Raw genomic sequence first — 19,894 nt, 5'->3', positions numbered from 1 at the left:
GCGGGTTTGGGTTCTTTTGTCTTTGGCCTGATCTTTCTCTCCAGGAGAATATGAACTGGGATTAGAAGAGCAAAGTGTGAGCATCAGAAAGGAAGCTGTACAAAACTTTTCTGTCCAGTGAAAGTAACTTTCCTCCTGGCAGAAGATCTGGATTCTCCTGCAGGATGGCTTAGAAACCAGGCTGGTGATGAGATTTTCCTTCACTTGACTGTGAGATTGAAAATAACTCAGGCTCATGCTCAGCACTTTTCCTTTGCAAGGACAGGAGGTGTTTTAGGTGCGTTCTGTGTTATATAAAATACACTGAGAACACCCCAGAGCAGCCCCACCTGCTGTGTTAGACCTGCTTTGAATGAGTATCTTGTGTCTTTGTGAATGGATTTCTGTGTTGGGGGCTGGGCACAAGCACAAAAAGAGAGATCCAAAGCTTATCCAAGTATCAAAGGACACTTCATCTTTCCAACTGCCCTTTCAGAGCAGTGTGTTTGCAGGAACAAGTCACCCAGGAGTGGTGACTCCAGCTCCGTAGCTTCCAGTGGGTTTAATGCTGCTGTGAGTGTTGCACAATTCCCTGTGGATTCTCCTGCTGTATTAAAAGCCCCATAATTTTCTCTCTGAAGGAATGCAGGCTCGGCTGCTGCTTTTACTTGATGTTGTTGACCTCTGGTGTCATTAGGCTTCTGTTTAAACACCTCATGTGGTCAGCAAGGAGACACAAAGGAACCTGGAGATGATTTTTATTGTGGTTCCAGTAACAGGCTGGAGCATCGTTCTTGTTGGGTGTAATCAGGAGGCATAATTAGGCAATGTTTTTCTGTAGAGTAAGTCCTTTTAGCAATTTTCTTCACAAGAAATTGCTGTTCAAAGGTCTCTTTGACTGCTTTAAGTAGAGCACCAGTCTAGAATAAGGTTTGAATATTAACCTCTCCTTTATAATGGAACACCCAAGGGTGCCAAAGGTACCAGTTCTGCTCTGCAGTGATTTTGTGTCTCATCTGGGCCATCGCTGGAAGGTCAGGGATAAACCCCCGTTGCTCTGTTGTTTGGGAAGTTTGATGCTGGAATGATTTCTAGCAAAGAGATCCTGTGGAGAGGATGTTGCACCAGGCAGAAACAACACTTGAGTGTTGCATCCGCTGTGTCCTAGCCAGGCTCTAATGGAATCAGGCCTTCCTATTAATTAATACCTTTTACATGAAGCCCATCAACTAGCATTTCATTTGCTTCAATAAAAAGGCAGAATCAAAATGATCAGTGCTTGGGATAATCTAGAAGAATCCCCGTGTTTTAACAGCATCTTAAAAATGCTCATTTAAACAAGAGGTGGCGTTTGTGAAGGAGCCAGTTGGTTAATGCAACTTTGTCTGCAACTGTAAGGAAAATGATCTCTTAGGCAAGGATTCTAAAATCAGAGAGAAGAGTGAATTGTTCATTTTTTGTTTGTTTGTTTTGTTTTGTTTTTTTGTTTTGTTTTGTTTGTTTGGGGGTTTTTTGGGGTATTGTTTTGGTTTTTCGGTTGTGGACTCTCCATCCCTGGAAGTGTCTAAGGCCAGGTTGGATGGGGCTTGGAGCAAACTGGGCTAGTAGAAGTTGCCCCTGCCCATGGCAGAGGGATGGACATGATGGTCTTGAAGGTCCCTCCCAACCTAAACCACTCCGGGATTCTATGAAAGTAAAGAAGGGCTTCACTGAGTTTCTTTTTTAATGAAATCCATCTTGCATGGTCCAGCTCTTTCAGCGAATGGAAACAGCAGGCAGCTAGCTATTGGTATTTACAGCCCCAAACTGCCTTCCAGTCTCAGGAATGGTTTAGGAGGTGGCAGATGTGGGCTCTCCCCCCAATTAACAAACACCACTGCAGATGGTTAATAGAGGCTGTGCTGCAGCACAAGTTTGGTGTCATGGGGGTTTCTCTAAATCCACCCAGAAAGTCTTGAACAGGATTCTTTCCCATCCCAAAGTACCACAGCGTCTCTCCCCGTGCCATGCCCCGTCCTGGCTGATTCTGGGATTAAGCTGTGGATCCTTTCTGTGTGGGAATCTGAGTCTGTACATCTGACGGGCCGTTAAGTCAGTTCCAGTGAAATCAGTGGGCAGTAACCAGAGTTATAAACTGTAATGTTGATGGGTATTATCTGGGTGTTGGAAAGGGGATTAGTGGGCCTGTTCCTACAGGCCCAGGGGAGAGGTGTGAGGAAAGCGTGTGTAACGACTGTGAGTAACATGGCGATTAAATCCTTGGGCTTGTGCTGTTGGGTGTTAAATCTCGTGCCAGTGCCGCCTTGGGGCTCCTGTAAACAACAGATGGGTGTCAGAAAGAGCCCAGAGTGGTAAAGAACAGGCAGGAGCACCAGGCCGGGTCTGTACCCCGTGACAAACCCTCCTGGGCAGCGCAGAACGTGTCGTTACTTGGCCCTGCCGTTTGCCTCCACCTCCTCGAGGTGTGGTCCATCTGAGAACACATCTGAGGTGCTTTGTGTCCAACGGGAGCAGGGCTGGGAGCAGCCTGTGCCACAGATGGGTTGTGTTGTCTTAGAGTGCAAGAAAAACCAATGATGGTATTCCTGGAGCAGCGCTGGGGGTTCTGTGGGTTTCTGGGTTTGGGTTTCAGTACTTGTACATGTTTCTGGGAGCCTTTTGTAGTTATGGCTCAAATTAACACTTTGGTTTCCTGTTGTGGACTACACCTAACAGCTGTTGAGTGCTTTCCTCTCTGCTGCTGCTCTTCTCTCCATAAACTGGTGGGCAGACTCTGCAATAAATGAGTGAAAAGCTTCAGTCAGCAGGTGAGAAAGTGGCAGGGGAGATGCTTAGACCACTGTAAAAATTTCCTCTTGTTCTCCTTGGAAGTTCTCTCCTCTCCATGACTCTCCATAAAACCACCAGGAAGAAGGGACTTGTCTTCCTAAAGAGTTTTGCTTATGGAATAAATATTTTGTCATTAAGTATTACTTGATGAATATTTCATTCCTTGAGGGATATTTTAAATGAAAGAATAATGCAGTTGATACCATCAGGTAACTGCTCTGCTCGTGCCTTTCTGCCTTGAGCAAAATCATTCTTAAACCAGACTGTTTATACCTGGTGTGTTCTGTGAGCGTGTTATTTGTAGTTTAAATCAAACCAGACATCTGAAAATCATTTAAAAGACAATTATTTAACATTTTTTTGGCAAGGAAAACTTCTCTAAAACTTTCTGTCCCAAAGGGGTTTTGCCAATCTGCTGCAGTGGGGGATGCCCTTCACTGGTCATTATTCCTGAACTGGAATTGGTGCTGGGAGAGGAGAAAGGAAAACGGTCCTGTTTGGTGTTCAGGGAGTGGGAAAGTGTTTTGAAGCTTGTTGTGTCAACACAAACTGCTCAATTTAATTTCGTGGGCATTAAGGCTTGAACACTTAGAGAGGCTTTTAAAGGACTTACCTGAGATGTCTGCATCTCTTTGCTGGGAGCTGCAGAGGACGGGGGGATCGGAGAGCTGGTTTCTACTCTTCCCATCCCAAAGGAAGCACAAGTTTGTGGTGTGACTCAGCTTTACAACACTGCTCTGAGCAGCGTTAATCCTGGCTGACTACTCAAGTGTTTTGTTTGCCCAACATCCTTCCCGTTAAAGGCAGCGGCATCCTTTGTTCTGCAGGACAGGACTGCAGCAGGAGTTGGGGTTCTGAAGGGATGACGGAATGCCACCGGAATGTGATGTGTCACATCTGCTAAAAAGGCTCCAAAAATCCAAACTAGCCCTTTTTTTGGGGGGTGGCTGGAGATAAAGCGTCCTTAGGAGGTGGTAAAGAAAGAGTAAAAGCCTGGCTAGGTTTGAAATTCATATTGCTGATCTTTTTTTTTTTTAAGAAGAAGTAAATGAAAAGATAATAAGAAGCCCCAAAGTCTGGTAGGTTTGGATGGCAGCGTTTCTGAGTTAGAAAAGAAATTTTTGGATGCAGCTGGAAATCATTGCAATTGCTGCATCTGAGCCAAGAAATAAGTGTATTTGGGAGCAGCTGGAGCAGCTGGGAGTTAATATCCTGCTGCAAGCACGGGAAGACTGCTGGTTTTCCAGCCATTTCCCTCTTGGGTATTACAGTCCTCATCAGACAACCACAGAGTCATGGAATATCCTGAGCTGGAAGGGACCCCCAAGGATCATCCAGCCCAACCCCTGACTCTGCCCTTTTTGCAGTTGTTATCCAGCTCTGCAGTTACCTGGCTGCTGCAGAGCTAATTGTTCAGGTGGTGCTTCCCTATTCCTCGTGGTGAATGGAGCACCAGGAGCTGCTGGTCCCCTTCATGGACATTTTAGGCTGCACCAGGTGTTTGCCAAGGAGCTGAGGGCATCCACAGCCTGCTGGGATTCAGACTTGTGGAATAGTGTCTTCTGTTTTTGGATGGTAACTGAAGAGAAAAGTATTGACTGATACAAATGACTGGGAGAATAATTTGGTGAGTTGAATAATAAAGACATCAGAGCCATAATTAGCATCCTCTCAGTGGATGCTGCTGGATTTTTGGAATGTGCAGCAGCACAGCTGCCAAGGTCCCTTTAAAGTCTGGTGTGTTCCAGGATGATCACAGGAATGAGCAATCTTCCTATTGTCTCACTTCCTTGGAAGTTTAAATGGAGAATTAATCCTCTGCTCCATTGTCATCCTCTGCCTTCCTGCCCAGCCTCCTTCCTCTCCTCCCTACAGTCTCCCGAGGTTTAAGTGTGAGGAGAAAGTAAGACTGGCATTTTTAGCTGTTAAATGAGGTTAATCAGCTTGGTGGTGGGTGGAAGAAATATACTCTAGGGTTAAGAATGTGATATTAGTGGTTAGCAAGAACCTTTTTATCAATCCAGTGAAAACTTCCTTCTCTCAGGCGGGAACTTTCTGGTTAAAAATGCTCTGATTGTTTTATTGTCCCTACAATAAGAGAAACACAGGAATTGTGGGAGGGTGTCTGGAAGGTGCCATCCTTTCCCTCTTCTCTTGAAGAAGCTGTTTTGAGTTTGACAGAGGGGGATTAGGGCTGTAAATCTCTGCTCTGCAAAATGCACTTTAACTGGCACAAAGCAAAGCCATGGAACTCCTGGAATTTCTGCAGGATGGGGAAGGTGGGTCTGAGCAGACTTGGAGCTGTGTAATCTTGGCAGCTGCCTGGAGTGGCTGAACTGGGGAGGAATGCTAATCCTTTCTCCTGACTTTTGGCATTGTCAGGAGAAATATGCAGATGACGTTTTCCCAAAATACCTCCCTCTGCAGAATGCACAGGGTGAGGGTGCAGTAATACAGCAGGATAACCTGGATGCAGCCAGGCTCCCTCATTCCAACAGCTCAAACCTTGAGAAGCAGCATAGCCATTTTTGCAGTGTCTGCTTGACTCCCATCCATAACTGGCAGCAGGAGCAGGGGGGAATAATTCTCCTGTAACAGAAGGAGATCTCAGAGTCTTATGGATTGACAGTATAATTGCCTGCTTTAATTAACTTCACCTTCTTGCCTTCGATGTTAAAATCTGAAAAGCAAAGTTATTATTTTTATAGGAATATACGTGTAATTAGCAGTCAGAAAAACAAGCAGGGTATGGAAATCCGAGCCCAAACATTTGATGACAAATGCAAATTTCAGCATAAATATTTTACTGTGCTTGGCAGCGAACCAGTGCTGGTAAAAAGATGCACAACAAATCTTCCTGCATAAATCCAACTTACACATGTTGTTGTGTGGGATATTCCTGCCCCACAATGGCAGGGAAGAGTAGATGAAGTGTCAGCAAGTGTGACCTGTTCAGGTGCCTCTGGCTCCTGGAGACAAACTGCAACAGCCCCTGCCTGCCCAAAACCTTTCCTGCCCAAAATGCCCACCCTGGCTTCCATTCCAGGTGGGATTAAAAACCTGCCCTTTGGAGGCAGAGCTGTATCCAGTAGCACAGGGATGGTGTGTGCATCAAATCAGCCTCCTCAGGGATGTCCTGCAATCCAGCCATGCCAGGTTGCTGTAGAGAACAGGATGGATCCATGCATTTTGGCACATTTAACCCTGTATTTTCCAGAATGCTTCGATGTAATGGATTTCTGGCCTCACAGTTTGCCATTTTCAGTTAAACTCTGACAAGTGTTGAAGTGGCAGCACAAAGTATTGTGGTGGCACTTGGAGAGTGTTCACAGGGTCGTTTTTAATCATGTGGTATGCAAAGTTTCTTTTCCACGTGGGTAATTCCTGTTGTTACAATAGACCAGGCAAGTCTGGTGTGGCACTACTGCCCATCCAGAAAGAGGGCAAACGTTTTGCTTTCTCTCTCCCTCCCCAACTCAACCACATCCCTGAGTATGAATATGTATTGTCATGTTTTCAAGACTCCCAGCTTTTGAATTTGTGCTGTCAGATACTGGTTTTTGCTCTTAAAAGGGTTTCAGTGCTTAAAAAGAGGAACCTTTTTTTATTTTTGACACTTAATCCAATTATTGTAGAATCTTAGAATGGTTTGAGGGGACTGTAAGAGACCTTAAAATCCTCTCATTCCACCCCACTGCCGTGGGCTGGGATACCTTCCACAGACCAGCCTGCTCAGAGCCCCAGTAAGGAACTCAAACATGATGATGTTTGTAGTGTGAGGTTTAATTAAACAGTTTGTAGCTCTGATTGCTTTTCTTGCACTCCAGCCCTGCTCCAACAGCAGTGTGGACCCTGCCCTCAGGGAACTTGTCTGAGTGCTCTCCTTGCACTGCAGTGCTGGGAAGTGGCTGGAGCTTGGATATTATTGAGGGTTTTGATACACAAGGCAAATGAATGTGTGAATGGATGGGACAAATTGGTAAATATTAATTCACATAACTTACCTTGAACTGATTCTTTGTGCACTGAAAATTTCCCACCTTATTTGCCACTAAAACCGAAACTTAAAAAGGGGAAATTCAGGTTACAGATGAGGAAGAAATCCTTCCCTGTGAGGGTGGGCAGGCCCTGGCACAGGATGCCCAGAGAAGAGAAGCTGTGGCTGCCCCAGCCCTGGAATTGTCCAAGGCCAGGTTGGACGGGGCTTGGAGCAACCTGGGCTGGTGGGAGGTGTCCCTGGGATGGACTTTAAGGTCCCTTCCAACCCAAACCAGTCTGGTATTCCATACTGTGGAGGAGATCAGGAGGAATGCTGATCCCAGTGGAAGTGGAATTAGCTCTTATTCTCTCACAGACTCAGTGTTCCTTGTTTGAGGGGGAACAAGTGGGGGGGACCATCTGCTCCACATTTCAAAGAACTGTCATCGTCCTACGGCTCTCAGACTTGTGATTTTGAGGGGGAAAATACTTTTCTGTATAATTAACACTTTACCTACAAATCTTGTCTTTCAGATGGGAAGAGGAACTGACAAGGAGGATGAGTCTGGAATCTATGGTAGAAACCTTGAGAGAGGTGAGGTTTGAACAGTTTGAACTGAAAAGCTTTTCCGCACATTTTTTCATGCTGGTCATCGTTTAAATTTGTGTTTTCATTAAAAATCTGACTTCTAGCCAGAGTAGCTGGGTGTGCTGCTCTAGGTGATGGTGGTAAAGATGGGAAGCTGGAGCAGGGAGGTGCTGAAGTTGGTGGGATGGAGGGGGTGGTGATGTGCCTTATCAGCCTGCTCAGGTTAAGTGAGGAGCTTTCACCTTAAGTCTTTGTTGCAGCCTGGTCCTCCTTATTCGCTTTTCCCGGTTGCCACCTGCTTCTTACTTTTCTAAATTGATACCTACTTCTTTTAAAACATGCTTAGTTATAATTATGTCATTAGTATAGGCTGTTTATTTCATGGCTCATCCCCCTCTTTTTTTGCTCCTGATTATAGTGTTGGACCTCTAATCCAGGTATATTGAGTTTGGGTTGTTCCAGTTGGTCTATCAAGTCTAATTTTCTATGGAGATTTTTCAGGGGAGCTGAGTTTTAATTGGTGTTGTATTTCAGACACAGTAAGCTGAGTTGGGCTTTTACCACTCTGCTTTCTCTTGCAGGAGGCACAGGAAGCAGAAGCTCTCCAGGAGGAGTTGAATGAAAAGATTGAGAGGCTGAAAGCAGAACTTGTGGTCTTTAAGGGTCTGATGAGTGATGTAAGTACTGAGTGGCCCCTCCCACTGCCTTTGTGAGTGTGTATGTCATGCCAATGGCTTCATTCATGGAAAGGTGATTAGTGAGTGCTGCTGTGTAATTAGTGTGATGCTGCCTCTGATTTAATGCATCAGACAGATCTCCCTCCCCTGCTTCCTGTCTGGTCTGTGTAGAGATGCATTAACTTGCTGCTTAGCCCATAACCCAGACTCTTCCCTCCCTTCCCGTTCCCCACATTCAGAGCTGCAGCCCTGGAAAAAAGGGTTGGAGAATTCCCAGGTCAGGACAAAGGGGCCAGCACTGTGCAGCTCCATGTGCTGCTGACACGGGCATTCGGGGTTGAGTTATCCAAGAAAATCATGTTCCTACAGTAATACACTCTGTAGAATCATGGTTTGGTTGGGAAGGGACCTTAAAGCCCATCCCTCTCCACCCCCTGCCATGGGCAGGAACACCTACCACCAGCCCAGGTCGCTCCAAGCCCCGTCCAACCTGGCCTTGGACACTCCCAGGGCTGGGGCAGCCACAGCTTCTCTGGGCACCCTGTGCCAGGGCCTGCCCACCCTCCCAGGGAGGAATTTGTGTTTCCCACCTGCTTTAATGAAAGCTCTGAGGAGAAGAATCCAATAGCCCTGGATCAGGTATTGGCTTTGTTTCCTTTGGTTTAAGAAAAGGAAAACCAGACTGGTTTTCAGAGGAATTGCCTCATGTCTCATTGACCCCCCTTCAAAGCCAGAGGATCTTTTAGGCTGTGACTGAGTAATTTTCTGACGCTTAGACCTAGTGAAAGCATGTACTCATGCAGATATCTAGAGATAAACAGTTGAACATTAAGGTGCCTTTCCCTGGAAGTCTAAAGTAGTGCTGGTGCCAGTTGTCTAATGAATAAATCCTATTGTGCTTATTTATTCTGTAATTTTGCATCCAACTGCCTTTATATAAAGCTGCAGAACCTGCTCCCGGTGTCAAACACATTCTCCCTGGGCTACTAGATGTGTTTATGTGAAATCCAGCAATTAGCTGGCTCTTCTTTTGGTGTTTAATCGAGGATGGCTGTGCTTGGCTGGAGGGTGTGAAAGGGAGAAACTAGTTGGGGCTCCATCCCTGGGAGGACTTTTTGCACTGAGGAACAAATGGTGCTCTGTGTGTACAAGAAAGGGTGGTGGGGAAGGCAAACATCCTCCTCAGCTGGAGGGAAAGTGTCCTTTGGGCTTTGCAAACTCTTAAGGAAGATAAAAATCCCAGGGAAAGCAGTGCAGATGCTTGCTTTGAATCTCACTGGGTAAATATTTGGAGCAGAGAAATGCAAAAGGTTGGCACGTGGCTCTTGCTTTCCTGTGGATAAATCACTGGTACCTGTTCAGTGGATGAGATTGTTTTGAGTGTGTCAATGTTTAGAGATTTCTTTTCCTCAGTGTGTTCTGGAAAACAAAAATCTCTAATTCTAAAGGTGGTTGATGGGCTGGAGAAGACTGACTAATAATTTAATAAGGAGGAAAAAATCAAACCAAACTAACAAAACCCCCAAAGCTTTCCTCTTGGAAAGGGGATTTGGTATTTAAAGAGTTTTTCCTGCTTTTCTGATCCAAGTGAAAGCTTTGCATGGCCATTGAAGTGGGACTTTCTAGCAGAGTAAGTCTCAACTAGGCTGGAAAATTTGTTTTTTTGGGTTTTTGAATGTTTCTTCCTAAGGAGCCAGATGTACTGTCTGAGTGGGAGTATCTCTTACAAACTGTGTTTGTAACTACCCAGAATGAAGCAGGGCAATATTAAACTTTTGCCAGGCTGGAGGGCAGGTTAATGCCAGAGGAAGGAGTGTTTTCCATGTCACAGGCTCTCATGGATCTCTTCAGATCCACCCTTGATTTGATGATTCCATGGTATGTGTGAAGCTGCTTCACCCTGAGTATGATTTAAGAGCAACTTCTCTGTGCAGCACAATTTTTCTGTTTGAAGGAGAGGAAGCTTTGCATCCTCACCAGAGTTTAGATTTCATTTTCTTCTGCTGTGCTACACAGGGGTTTTCTCTATTTTTAAAGTGTTATTTATAGAATCACAGAATGGTGTGGGTTGGAAAGGACCTTCAAGACTATCTTGTCCACCCGCCTGCCATGGGCAGGGACACCTTCCACCAGCCCAGGTTGCTCCAAGCCCCGTCCAACCTGGCCTTGGACACTTCCAGGGCTGGGGCAGCCACAGCTTCTCTGGGCAACCTGTTCCATTGTTCCACCCTGTTATTGACCCATTAAAGTTCCCTGTTGCCTCATTAGCAGTTTTTTTGGGGTGGGTATAGGTTTTTTTGGTGGCAGATCCCTCTGAGGAATTAGAATCAGGCATGAATGTTGATTGTCAGCTGTCAAGCCCGTGAGGTTGTCCCTGTTAAGAGCGGTATGGCCTGGGGTTAGAGAGATACTGAGGGGTATCTCTTCTTTCCTGAACTGTATAATAATAGAGGATAATCACTGCTGTCCTTCCTGCAGCCCATGACAGACCTGGACACAAAGATCCAAGAAAAGGCCATGAAGGTGGACATGGACATCTGCCGCCGAATCGATATCACGGCCAAGCTGTGCGATGTCGCACAGCAGCGCAACTCGGAAGACGTTTCCAAGATATTCCAGGTGATTAGGCCATGAATTTTCCACAGGGCAGGACAAGAGGGAGCCAGTGTTGAGGAGTGTGGTCCAGGTCCTTTGCCTTTCCTGAAATTTTTTTCTGTGGACGTATTTTCCTCTCTGGGTCTGGCAGTGTAGCTCTCCTGCTGTAGCACTGAGAGCACAAAATGGAGACAGTGTAAAGAAGTCTCAGGATGACCTTTAAGACATGCTGTCAGTCTGATGTTAGTCTGCAATGAATGCAGGGCAAGAAAAAAAAAGCAGCCTTACAGGGTCTACTCCCTCACATTTGTTCCCTTCGCAAGTGAGAGGTTTGAAGCTTGTAGAACTGTCATCTGAATGTTCTTATTTCTGGCTCGAGCTCCGTGGCCAGAAATAACATTTCTCTGGCTGCTCTGTGAGACAGAAGCTCCAGTTGCTTTCCTTGAGCTACTGGGGCTCCTTGGTGCTGGAAGGAAAGTAATTTAATTTGCTCCAAAAGCTGTGACAACTCTGCCTGGAGCAAACTCCCAGTGCAGTTGGTTTTCTGTCCCAACTGCAGTTTCAGTTGTGGTTAATCCACCTTCCTTCTACTTCCATCTGAAAGTGTCTCGTTCAGTCTTCCAATAAATCTGATGCTTTTCTCTCATCGTGTAAAGATGCCACGATGTGCTAAATGCTGTCCAAACCCATTGTAAAAGATCCTTGTGGTCTCTACTAATGAAGCTGCCTAAATGTTTGATGGGTTTTTTTCCTTATGTACCCCAAAAGACTCAAATCTTATGGAAGACAAGTATTTTTATGGCATGTTGAGCCACTGCACTGTGGTTCCTTCTTGTCTCTGAGTGGAATTGCTGAGTCTTTCTGCTCCAGGGTACCTGCAGGACACACTTTTAGTCAGGCATGCAGGGGTTAAAATGATCAGGAGAACAATACCCTGGAGAACAAGGCCAATAAGGGATGATTTATATGCCAAGTAAAGGAAAAACTGCAGTAGGTTGGGAGTGGAGTGTGTGTTTGTGACTCTGTGGCACAAGCTGGGAATGTCCTGTGTGTTCACAGCCCTCAGATCCTCTGTGCCCCTTGCAGGGGTATCCCTTGAGTTCTCTGAACCTCATTTCTCTGGGGCTGTCCAGGCGTTTTCCTGACTGAATCAACCCTCCTTCTGTCAGCCTGAAGTCTCTCAGCCTGCTTCTGCTGATAGGGGGGGGGGGGATGAGCCTGAACTAAAGGTTCTCTAGAAAGGTTTCCTGCCTGTTCCTTCCTGGTGGTTCAACGCTGGAGGCAACAGCCTGTGGTGGTGGCAGGAGAGGGAGAGTTCTGTCACTGCTCTCTGCCTGGGCACTGCTGCCAGCTTTTGCTTGTTCCTGTGTCGTTCCAACCTCTGCATGTCCTCTGGTAGATCCCAGATGAGCAGATGAACATCTGTAGAGCCCTGGCAGCCTGCAGCTTGCTTTGCTCTGTTCTGAACTGCTTCCCTGTGCTCTGTGTTCAGCTCTCATGGCAGATGCAATTCCTGTCGTGAATCCAGGCGATCGATCCCCGAATTGCCTGGGAACTGATGAACAGTTATATCCACTCAGTCCTGATGCCTCTCCTTTACTTCCACACCTGTATTTCCCACACACCCTCCTCAGCTGAACCTCATAGTCACTGCTCCTCTCTCCAACTCAGGTGGCTTCCAAGAAGAAGGAGCGCAAGCTGACGTCAGACGACGACCTGTCGGAGCAGGATGGGGACAATGGCAGGTTCTCTGATGACGAGGTCAGCTGTTCCCTCAACATCACAGATGAAATGAAGAGGATGTTTAACCAGCTGTGAGTATCCTGGGGCAAACTCCTCAAATGCAGGCTCGGCCCCAGAACACCTGAGCTGCCACCGTGGCGCGGGGCTGGAGCTTTTCTGGAAGTTCAAATAAAATTAACTGATCTTTGTTCCTCCCTTAAATAGGGGGAACTGCAGAGCTTATAGAAAATACAGGCAACTAGTTTTGCTACTGTATGTTGCTGTAACAGCAGCAAAAGAAGAAACATGAAACAAAAAAGGGTAAACCCCAGAAGTTTATTCTGTATGTTTGGCTGAATATTGGATTTCTAAAGGTTTGGAAAGAAACTTGCTGCTCTTTGGCAGTTCAGTTTGAACTGCAAGCTCAATTTGAAACGGATACGAACTTCTCCAGTATTTTGGATGGTTTTTCAGTTGTGCTGTGGGCAAGTAGGAGTGGTGGATCTGTCTGGGAGATCAGTTCTAGCAGTGGACAGCAGTTCATAGATTTCAGGAATGTGGATGGTGTCAGCTGTGCTGCAAAGTCTGTTGTTCTAAACTGGAAGAATTGGAGTTTATTTTGTTTAAAACTTGGCCCCAAACTGGAGCGTTTGGAAGCTTTTAGCAGCCAAGAAGGGATTCTCTGCATGTTGGTGCTGCCCTGAGCAGTTCAGGAAGGCTGTTGATGTGCCCTGTGTTCTCCTCTCCCATTCCAGGTAGGATGGAGGTGGCCACAGCCCGGTGAGACTTCCGGGGGTCTCTGCTGTTTTCTTTTGGCAGTGAAAAGCCCCAGGAGGCACCATAGGTTCGATTTTCCCGGCATTTGAATGTGGGTCTCTTCTGTCAACTTCTGCAGTGACTGCAGAGAACTCCCAGTGCTTTCCCACGCAATGTAGGACGGTGTTTAATGTGTAGGAGAGCACAAGGAATGGTCCAAGAAGCATCAGCTCCTCTTATGTTGTCAGACATTGCCAAGAGTTCTGTTTTCAGAGGGAGTGTCTCCTCTTTTCCGCCCGAATCCCCTGTGTAGGAGGGCACATTTTTTTGCAAAAGTTGTAGATAATTTCCCTTGTTAGGACTCATTTTACATGTCTTTAGTCCCTCAGTAATAGTCAGTGTATTGAACACAGATTTTTAACTTCTCCACTGCTAAATTCAGTGTGACAGCAGGTAGTGAGTGGACTTTTTAGAAAAGAAAGAAACTAAAATGTACCTGGGTTGGTCACGCATTTTGTTGCTAACCCTGTCCTGTGATACCAGTGCTGCTCATGAAACTCTTGTCTCCTGGTCCTTTATGGCACAAAGTGCTACAGGAATCTTGTGGATATATTTAACTTGGGCTGGTCACTGGGGATGTATGTACATTGCTGAGGAGTGTGGGCTTGGGGTCCTTTTGGAGTAGAAAATAATAGTTTAGAAATAAATGAAGAGTTTGTATCATTAACAGAAACAATGTGACTTGCATTTTACGTGTAAGGAACTTAATCTTCGAGTGTCTAGTAGTAAAACAGTAAAAACGCAGTGGGTTTTGAGCAGTGTGTGTGTGTGAAGTCAGCCCGGGGAGCCTCTGTGCTCTCTGAGCAGGACAGAGCTGGCAAGAAGAAACCAATTTGAGGAAGCTGAGTGCAAAAGGCAGAATCATGAATGTCCAAGTTCGCTGGGAAAATGCTTTTTTTAATCATGCTGACTGTAGACAGCATTTGCCTATCTCTTGCCAAGCTCTGCAGCCTCCTAAAGACAGTATGGGCTCTGCTGCCTGCCTGAGATGTTATCTGTGTGAAAGGAAGTGAGCTAAAGTAATAAAAATGCATCAGTCTGGGATCAGCAGGCTGGGTCAGGGAGCAGTTTCAGCTTTTTGTCCAGGCTCCTTAGCCAGGACAAGAAGCAGCTACTGGTGTTGTGCTCTGCTGCTGTTCCAGCCCCTCTGAAACTTTCCTTTATTACACAACAAAGAGTTTTGAGCAAATAACGGTGTGAAAGGTCACTCTTGCCACTGTTTGCTCTCAGTCTTAAGTGGCTGTAGTTGTGTCTTCATTGTTCAAGTAAACAAGGGGTGTTTAAGCTCACCTGCACATCACTTTAAGGTCCTTTTTTTTCCATAGTTGTTACTTTTGAAAATGGTGGTTTACTTTTTGCGTTTTGCCTTTGAAAGTGTTGTTTTACTTTGGAAAATCACCTCTTTAAGTGCTGCAGGGAAAACGTTGGCTGAACTCCCTCATGAAATCACAGTGCCTTCTGATGCCTGTTCCTTGTAAAATTCCTCGTGCTGTGTTTGGGCTCGTTTTCCCATGGATAAAAAGAATAGTTTCAAGCATTTTTGTGGTTTTGCAAACAGGGGAAACTACTGTGTAGCTCCATCTGGAGGTGAGAGCCAGGGCTGTGTGCTCAGAGCAGCAGCGCCAAAAAGGATCTTTTATTCTGCTTTGGGGTGGCAAAGAGCCCAGGAAAGAGGGACTTGGACAGTGGTAAAGCCTGTTTGTAAAAGCTGTGAGGATTTTCAGCTGCTGCATTGTCCCCTTCATTCAGCTTTCATAGCCCATTTTTCTAGACAATTAATTAAAGGACTGAGGGAGTGGGGCTGGAGTGCTTTCATTAATGCTGGTTTGTTCTCTGACAGACGTGAGACCTTTGATTTTGATGACGACTGTGATAGTTTAACATGGGAGGAGAATGAGGAAACTCTGCTGCTCTGGGAAGACTTCACCAACTGCAATCCTTCCATCGACCTCCAAGGAGAGGTGAGTTCCTGTTATTTTCTCCAGATATTCTCTGCAGGAACTACCCCTCAGCTGCTGCTTTAGCCATTTGAGCCTGTGGGTGTTTCACTGGTGACCTGTTTGCCACACAAACTTGCTTTGTTTTAAAATCCTCTCAGTGCTTTCTCTCCATGGTTGATTTTTCAGTCTGTGCAATGAGTTTATTTGCCAAATTTTATTTCTTTGGCCCCTTCAAACTGAGTATTTGAAGGTACTGTTGAAGTGAGTGCCAAAAGATCCGAGTGTGTGGCTGTTCCAGATTAGGGAATCTATCACCCTGAGCAGTCCATCCTCTAAAGCTCGGTACTGACAGAGAGTAGGTTTAGGTGGGATATTGGGAAGGAATTCTCCTCTGTGAGGGTGGGCAGGCCCTGGCACAGGGTGCCCAGAGAAGCTGTGGCTGCCCCTGGATCCCTGGAAGTGTCCAAGGCCAGGTTGGACAGGGCTTGGAGCAACCTGGGCTGGTGGAAGGTGTCCCTGCCCATGGCAGGGGGTGGAACTGGATGGGCTTTAAGGTCTCTTCCAACCCAAATCAGTCTGGGACTCACTGATCTTCCACACAGCATCTCCCCTTCTCTATACATTATCATTCACACTTTTTAATTGTCAAAATAATGTGTAATGCAGGGGGTGGGATTGCACAGTTGGCCTTGTGGGGAGCAAAACAACCTGGGTGTGGTCTGAGGAAGATGTTAAAGATGTATTTCCCACCCCACACAAAGGAGCTGTGGTTACAGGACTGCATAAAGCCCCATGCGTCTTCTGAACCCATGTCTTGTGCTTCCCTCTTCCCAGTCAATAGGAATCTGATGGATAATGAACAGCTTGCTTTTAATCCTTGAGATCCCACAGAAAGCCAGCTAATGGCAGTGTGTGCTGCCTGGTTCAGTGACTCCTGAGCCTTTTTAAACAAGCCTAAAGAGGGGTGGAAATGGCCAGGGAAGGCTGGAATGGGAAGCTGGTATTTCATTACCGAGTAGCACAGCGGTGGGAGGTGAGAAATAATCCTGCTGCCTTCCATCAGCACTGGAGTGTGGAGATGCTGAGACAGCAGTCTCAGGAATATTGTCTCGTGGTGCCTGCCGGGCTGTGTTAATGTTACCTCTCCTGTTCAGGGACCGGCGGGTACACTCGGAGACTGCAGAGATTATGGGAAGTGCTGGGGCTGCAGAAAGCAGGGAGAGTGGCAGAGTGATAATGTGGAGGCCTGTGCTGGAATTAGTGACAGGCTGATTTGCATAGACCCCCGTGCGTGTCTAAGCACAGCTATCACAGGGATAGTGCCGAGCCCGGGCCTTGCGTGCGGAAACTCTAAAGATTTTAAGAGGCTTAAATCCTTCTAAATGAAAATTATACAAGGAAAGGGTAGATTTGGCTTGTAGATGGAAATTCAGAATAAAGACTGCTCCGGCTGTGCCTGGTCTTTAACATGTGCTTTACATGCCTGAATCTTCCTTCCATGGGCTTTATTCCTTTCAAGTTCTTACAGGCTGCCCTCACCACCTTCTTTCATGACCTTCCTCCTTAAAGCTCTTCTGAATATAAAAGGATCAGTGCAGTGATTCTTGTAACTCCAGGCTGGATAGCCTGGTGTTGGTACCAGGAATGATCCCAATAAATCTGTCACAACTGTGGCCAGAGGATGGAAACATAATTAGCACTCACCAGTGCACTTGCATTAAATGGGTGATAATTTTTTTGTGGAATACAGAGGCAGGTAATAACCTGAAAGAGAGAAAAATGACATAAATTGTTCTCTTTGTGACAGCACAAAACAGCTCAGTGTGTTCTGTAGTACAGACTGACAGTGACAGTGTCATTGCAAAGCAGTGATGATCCAAGAGCAGGTTTCCTTTGGGACAGCATTTGTTCCTGGGCATGGGATTTTCCACAGGAGTGAGTTGGCTTTGTCCAGCAGTGCAGGGAGGAATTTCAATGGGAAGCAGTGCGTGCTGAGCATACCTGTGAGGTGCTGGAGAGTAATAATATGTCATTGGAAAATGAGAATTCAGTGCAAAGCTGTAAGTAGCAATGTGGTCAATGCAAGGAAGATTTTTTTTTCATGGCTGGAGAGCAGCTACAGTCTGTTCAAGTGTGATCAGACTGTGAAAAGCTCAGGAAAATCCTTGGGTTTGGTGCTTTGGAATGCATTAGGTATATGGGTTTAATTGCTGGAGCCTTGATCAGAGTTTATCTTTGTGTGTCCAAAGCCATGGTCGTGGCACAAAAATGTGTTTCCCAGTGTTCCAGTTTGAAGAAGCAGAATATTCCTTTCCTGTGTGAAAATGTCTTAAAAAAATCTTTGCGTGAAAGAGCATGACCTGCATTTCTAGGTGAGGTTAAATAAAATCTTCAGTCCTGTATTCTTTGTTGTTCCCTTCTGATTCTTTGTGTCCTCCTTTCCCCTCCTGCAGGAAGAAAACCTGGGAAACTTGATCCATGAAACAGAGTCTTTCTTCAAAACAAGAGACAAGGAATACCAAGAAACAATAGGGCAGATAGAGGTAAGGAAGGGGATCATGACAATAGGAATTGTTCCTAATGGATGTAAACATGCCCAGTGCTCTGGTCTGGTGTATCCCAGAGGGAAAGAGGAATGTCTATATATCTAAGAATGCAAAGGCATTTCCCTCTGACATCCCCTGGGGGTTTTCTTTATACCATTATTGCTCCATACTTTAGCACTGAGCATAAATCTGAGGCTGGTAGAGACAGAACCTTCAGAACAAAGGGAATAAAACACACTATTATTCTTTTTCCTCTCTTTGTCTTGTATATCCACCCTCAACCTGGAAAATGCCTCACAGATTGCCAGCTGTAGCTTCTCAAAATCCTTGCCCTGCCTAAAATATGCTTTCATTAATTACCTCATGTTGACAAACGAGATGCCAAGCAGCAGGAAAAAAAAACCTGCAGGGCTGTTTAAAAACCAGTGTGGAGCCCTGATTGCACTTCATGAGCTGAGAATACATTGGCAATAAAGAACAGTCAGATTAAATGTATATTATGGAGGTGTTTTGGCCTGGCTTTGAGAGCTGTAGCATCCCCACCAGTATGGAAAATGGAGTGAAACTGGGAAGATTAGGCTGATTATTTTCTCTTCCTTTTACAGCTGGAATTGGCCACGGCCAAGAGTGACATGAACCGCCACCTTCATGAATATATGGAAATGTGCAGCATGAAAAGGGGCCTGGATGTGCAAATGGAAACCTGTCGGAGGCTCATCAAAGGCTCAGCTGACAGGTAACATGACATCTCCCCTCTGCCTGGGGGGGCTCCAGGAATTTATTTCCCTCTTGAATCCTGCCAAGTTTAAGAGCAACAGTATCGTTTCGTCCCTGTCCTTTGGATAATCTTGTTTTACTCAGGGTCAAGTATCAGCTTTAAAAGGGAACCTGTAACAGTATGTAGGATCCTACACATTGTACCACCTTGAAGGCTTTGGCACCTATTGGTAAAAACGGGGATCTCTAACTTTTAGTCTTAACATCTTAGATTTAGAACTCTTAAAAGCCCAAATTAAATCTTGACTGTGGACTTACATGAAGAACTCGGGTTTTAATCTTCTCATGTGTTAAGAACCTTAGACTATGAGGGATTTTTCTTATCTCTTCCTCACCCCCAGTAGAATAAGATGATAAACTTTCAATTTTTAAGAGTGCACATATTAGAGATGATGTGAGTCTCTGTTAAGAGACTTACTTTCCATTTCTCCATCAGTAACCCTGTAGCAGCCTTTATGTTTATTTGTTTAGGAGATGGGTGGAGGGGCAGCTTAATTTTACTGTTGGTATTTACTGCAAACCAAATATTTAATGTTAAAAAGTGCTTTTTTAAATAGTTTTGGGAAGTGAAAGTGACTATTTTCTTTAAACGTTCTTTTTTTCCCTTCTATCAATGGTATTTAATTTTTTTGTTTGAACCTTTCTGTGCACTTTTCTGCAGGAATTCTCCATCTCCCAGCTCTGTAGCCAGCAGTGACTCAGGAAACACAGATGAAATTCAGGATGATTTGGACAGAGAGACGGATGTGGAGCCCATGGTCAGCTGATACAAAGTTGGAGCATTTTGGTCGAGGCGAAGATGGAAGAAAAGATTCAAAACCAACACACTGATGGAGGAAAGATGAAAGACTTGCAAGCCCTTGCAAGTCCCTAAGGACTCATTCCTACACGCATCCCCACCCCACCCAAGGATTGGTGCTGTACATTTCTATTGTTCTACAAACCATAAATGCAGAGTCCTGTAAGAGAACACGGTGTTTTAATTGTGCCTTTGCCCCAAGCTGAGCCACTTTGAGCTCCAGTGGAATATTATTAGCAGGTGTTTTTATAAAATACATTATTTACAAAATACAAAGCTGGCAGCAGCAGAGAATGGTGCTGCAAAGGCTCTGGGTACTTCGAGAAGCTGCTGGTTTTATTGAGCTGCTGCACTGATCGGCAAAAGGAACACTGGCAAAAAGAGCAGCAAAGCCAAGACAGTTGTGGTGCAATCACCAATGTCTGGCACAAAAAAAGGAATTGCCTCCAAATTGAACTAACATTTAAACATAACAGCGGGTTTAGAGGCAGCTCTTAGCAGTTCTGCAAGATTAAAAGGAGTTTCCTCATTCCATCTTTGGGGGTGAAGGAGCCTTTGAGATGTGTCCAGGCTTTCTGCTGGACTCCAGGACCTGGAGAAACAGGCCTCAGCTCGGTGGCAAAGCAGGTGGACAAAGCAGGGGTCAG

At 45.6% G+C, this 19,894-nt stretch overlaps 1 protein-coding gene across 1 annotated transcript in view; it reads left to right on the top strand.

The window, feature by feature from the left end:
- IFFO2 (intermediate filament family orphan 2) overlaps positions 1-19,678 on the top strand; it is a 37,610-nt gene extending 17,932 nt beyond the window's left edge. The window contains exons 2-9 of the mRNA XM_027901891.1: positions 7,321-7,381; positions 7,957-8,052; positions 10,531-10,671; positions 12,319-12,461; positions 15,026-15,146; positions 17,579-17,668; positions 18,277-18,407; positions 19,110-19,678. Of these exons, the coding sequence (XP_027757692.1) occupies positions 7,321-7,381; positions 7,957-8,052; positions 10,531-10,671; positions 12,319-12,461; positions 15,026-15,146; positions 17,579-17,668; positions 18,277-18,407; positions 19,110-19,215 (889 nt within the window). The 3' untranslated portion in view covers positions 19,216-19,678. The remainder of the gene's footprint in view (positions 1-7,320; positions 7,382-7,956; positions 8,053-10,530; positions 10,672-12,318; positions 12,462-15,025; positions 15,147-17,578; positions 17,669-18,276; positions 18,408-19,109) is intronic.
- The last annotated feature ends 216 nt before the right edge of the window (positions 19,679-19,894 follow it).

The sequence above is a fragment of the Empidonax traillii genome, unplaced genomic scaffold, assembly GCF_003031625.1.
Source record: "Empidonax traillii isolate 1590-97213 ecotype Southwest subspecies unplaced genomic scaffold, ASM303162v1 scaffold819:size405531, whole genome shotgun sequence".
Classification (NCBI taxonomy): Eukaryota; Metazoa; Chordata; class Aves; order Passeriformes; family Tyrannidae; genus Empidonax; species Empidonax traillii.
The sequence above is the reverse complement of the archived record's forward strand: the minus strand, read 5'-3'. Positions and strand labels throughout refer to the sequence as shown.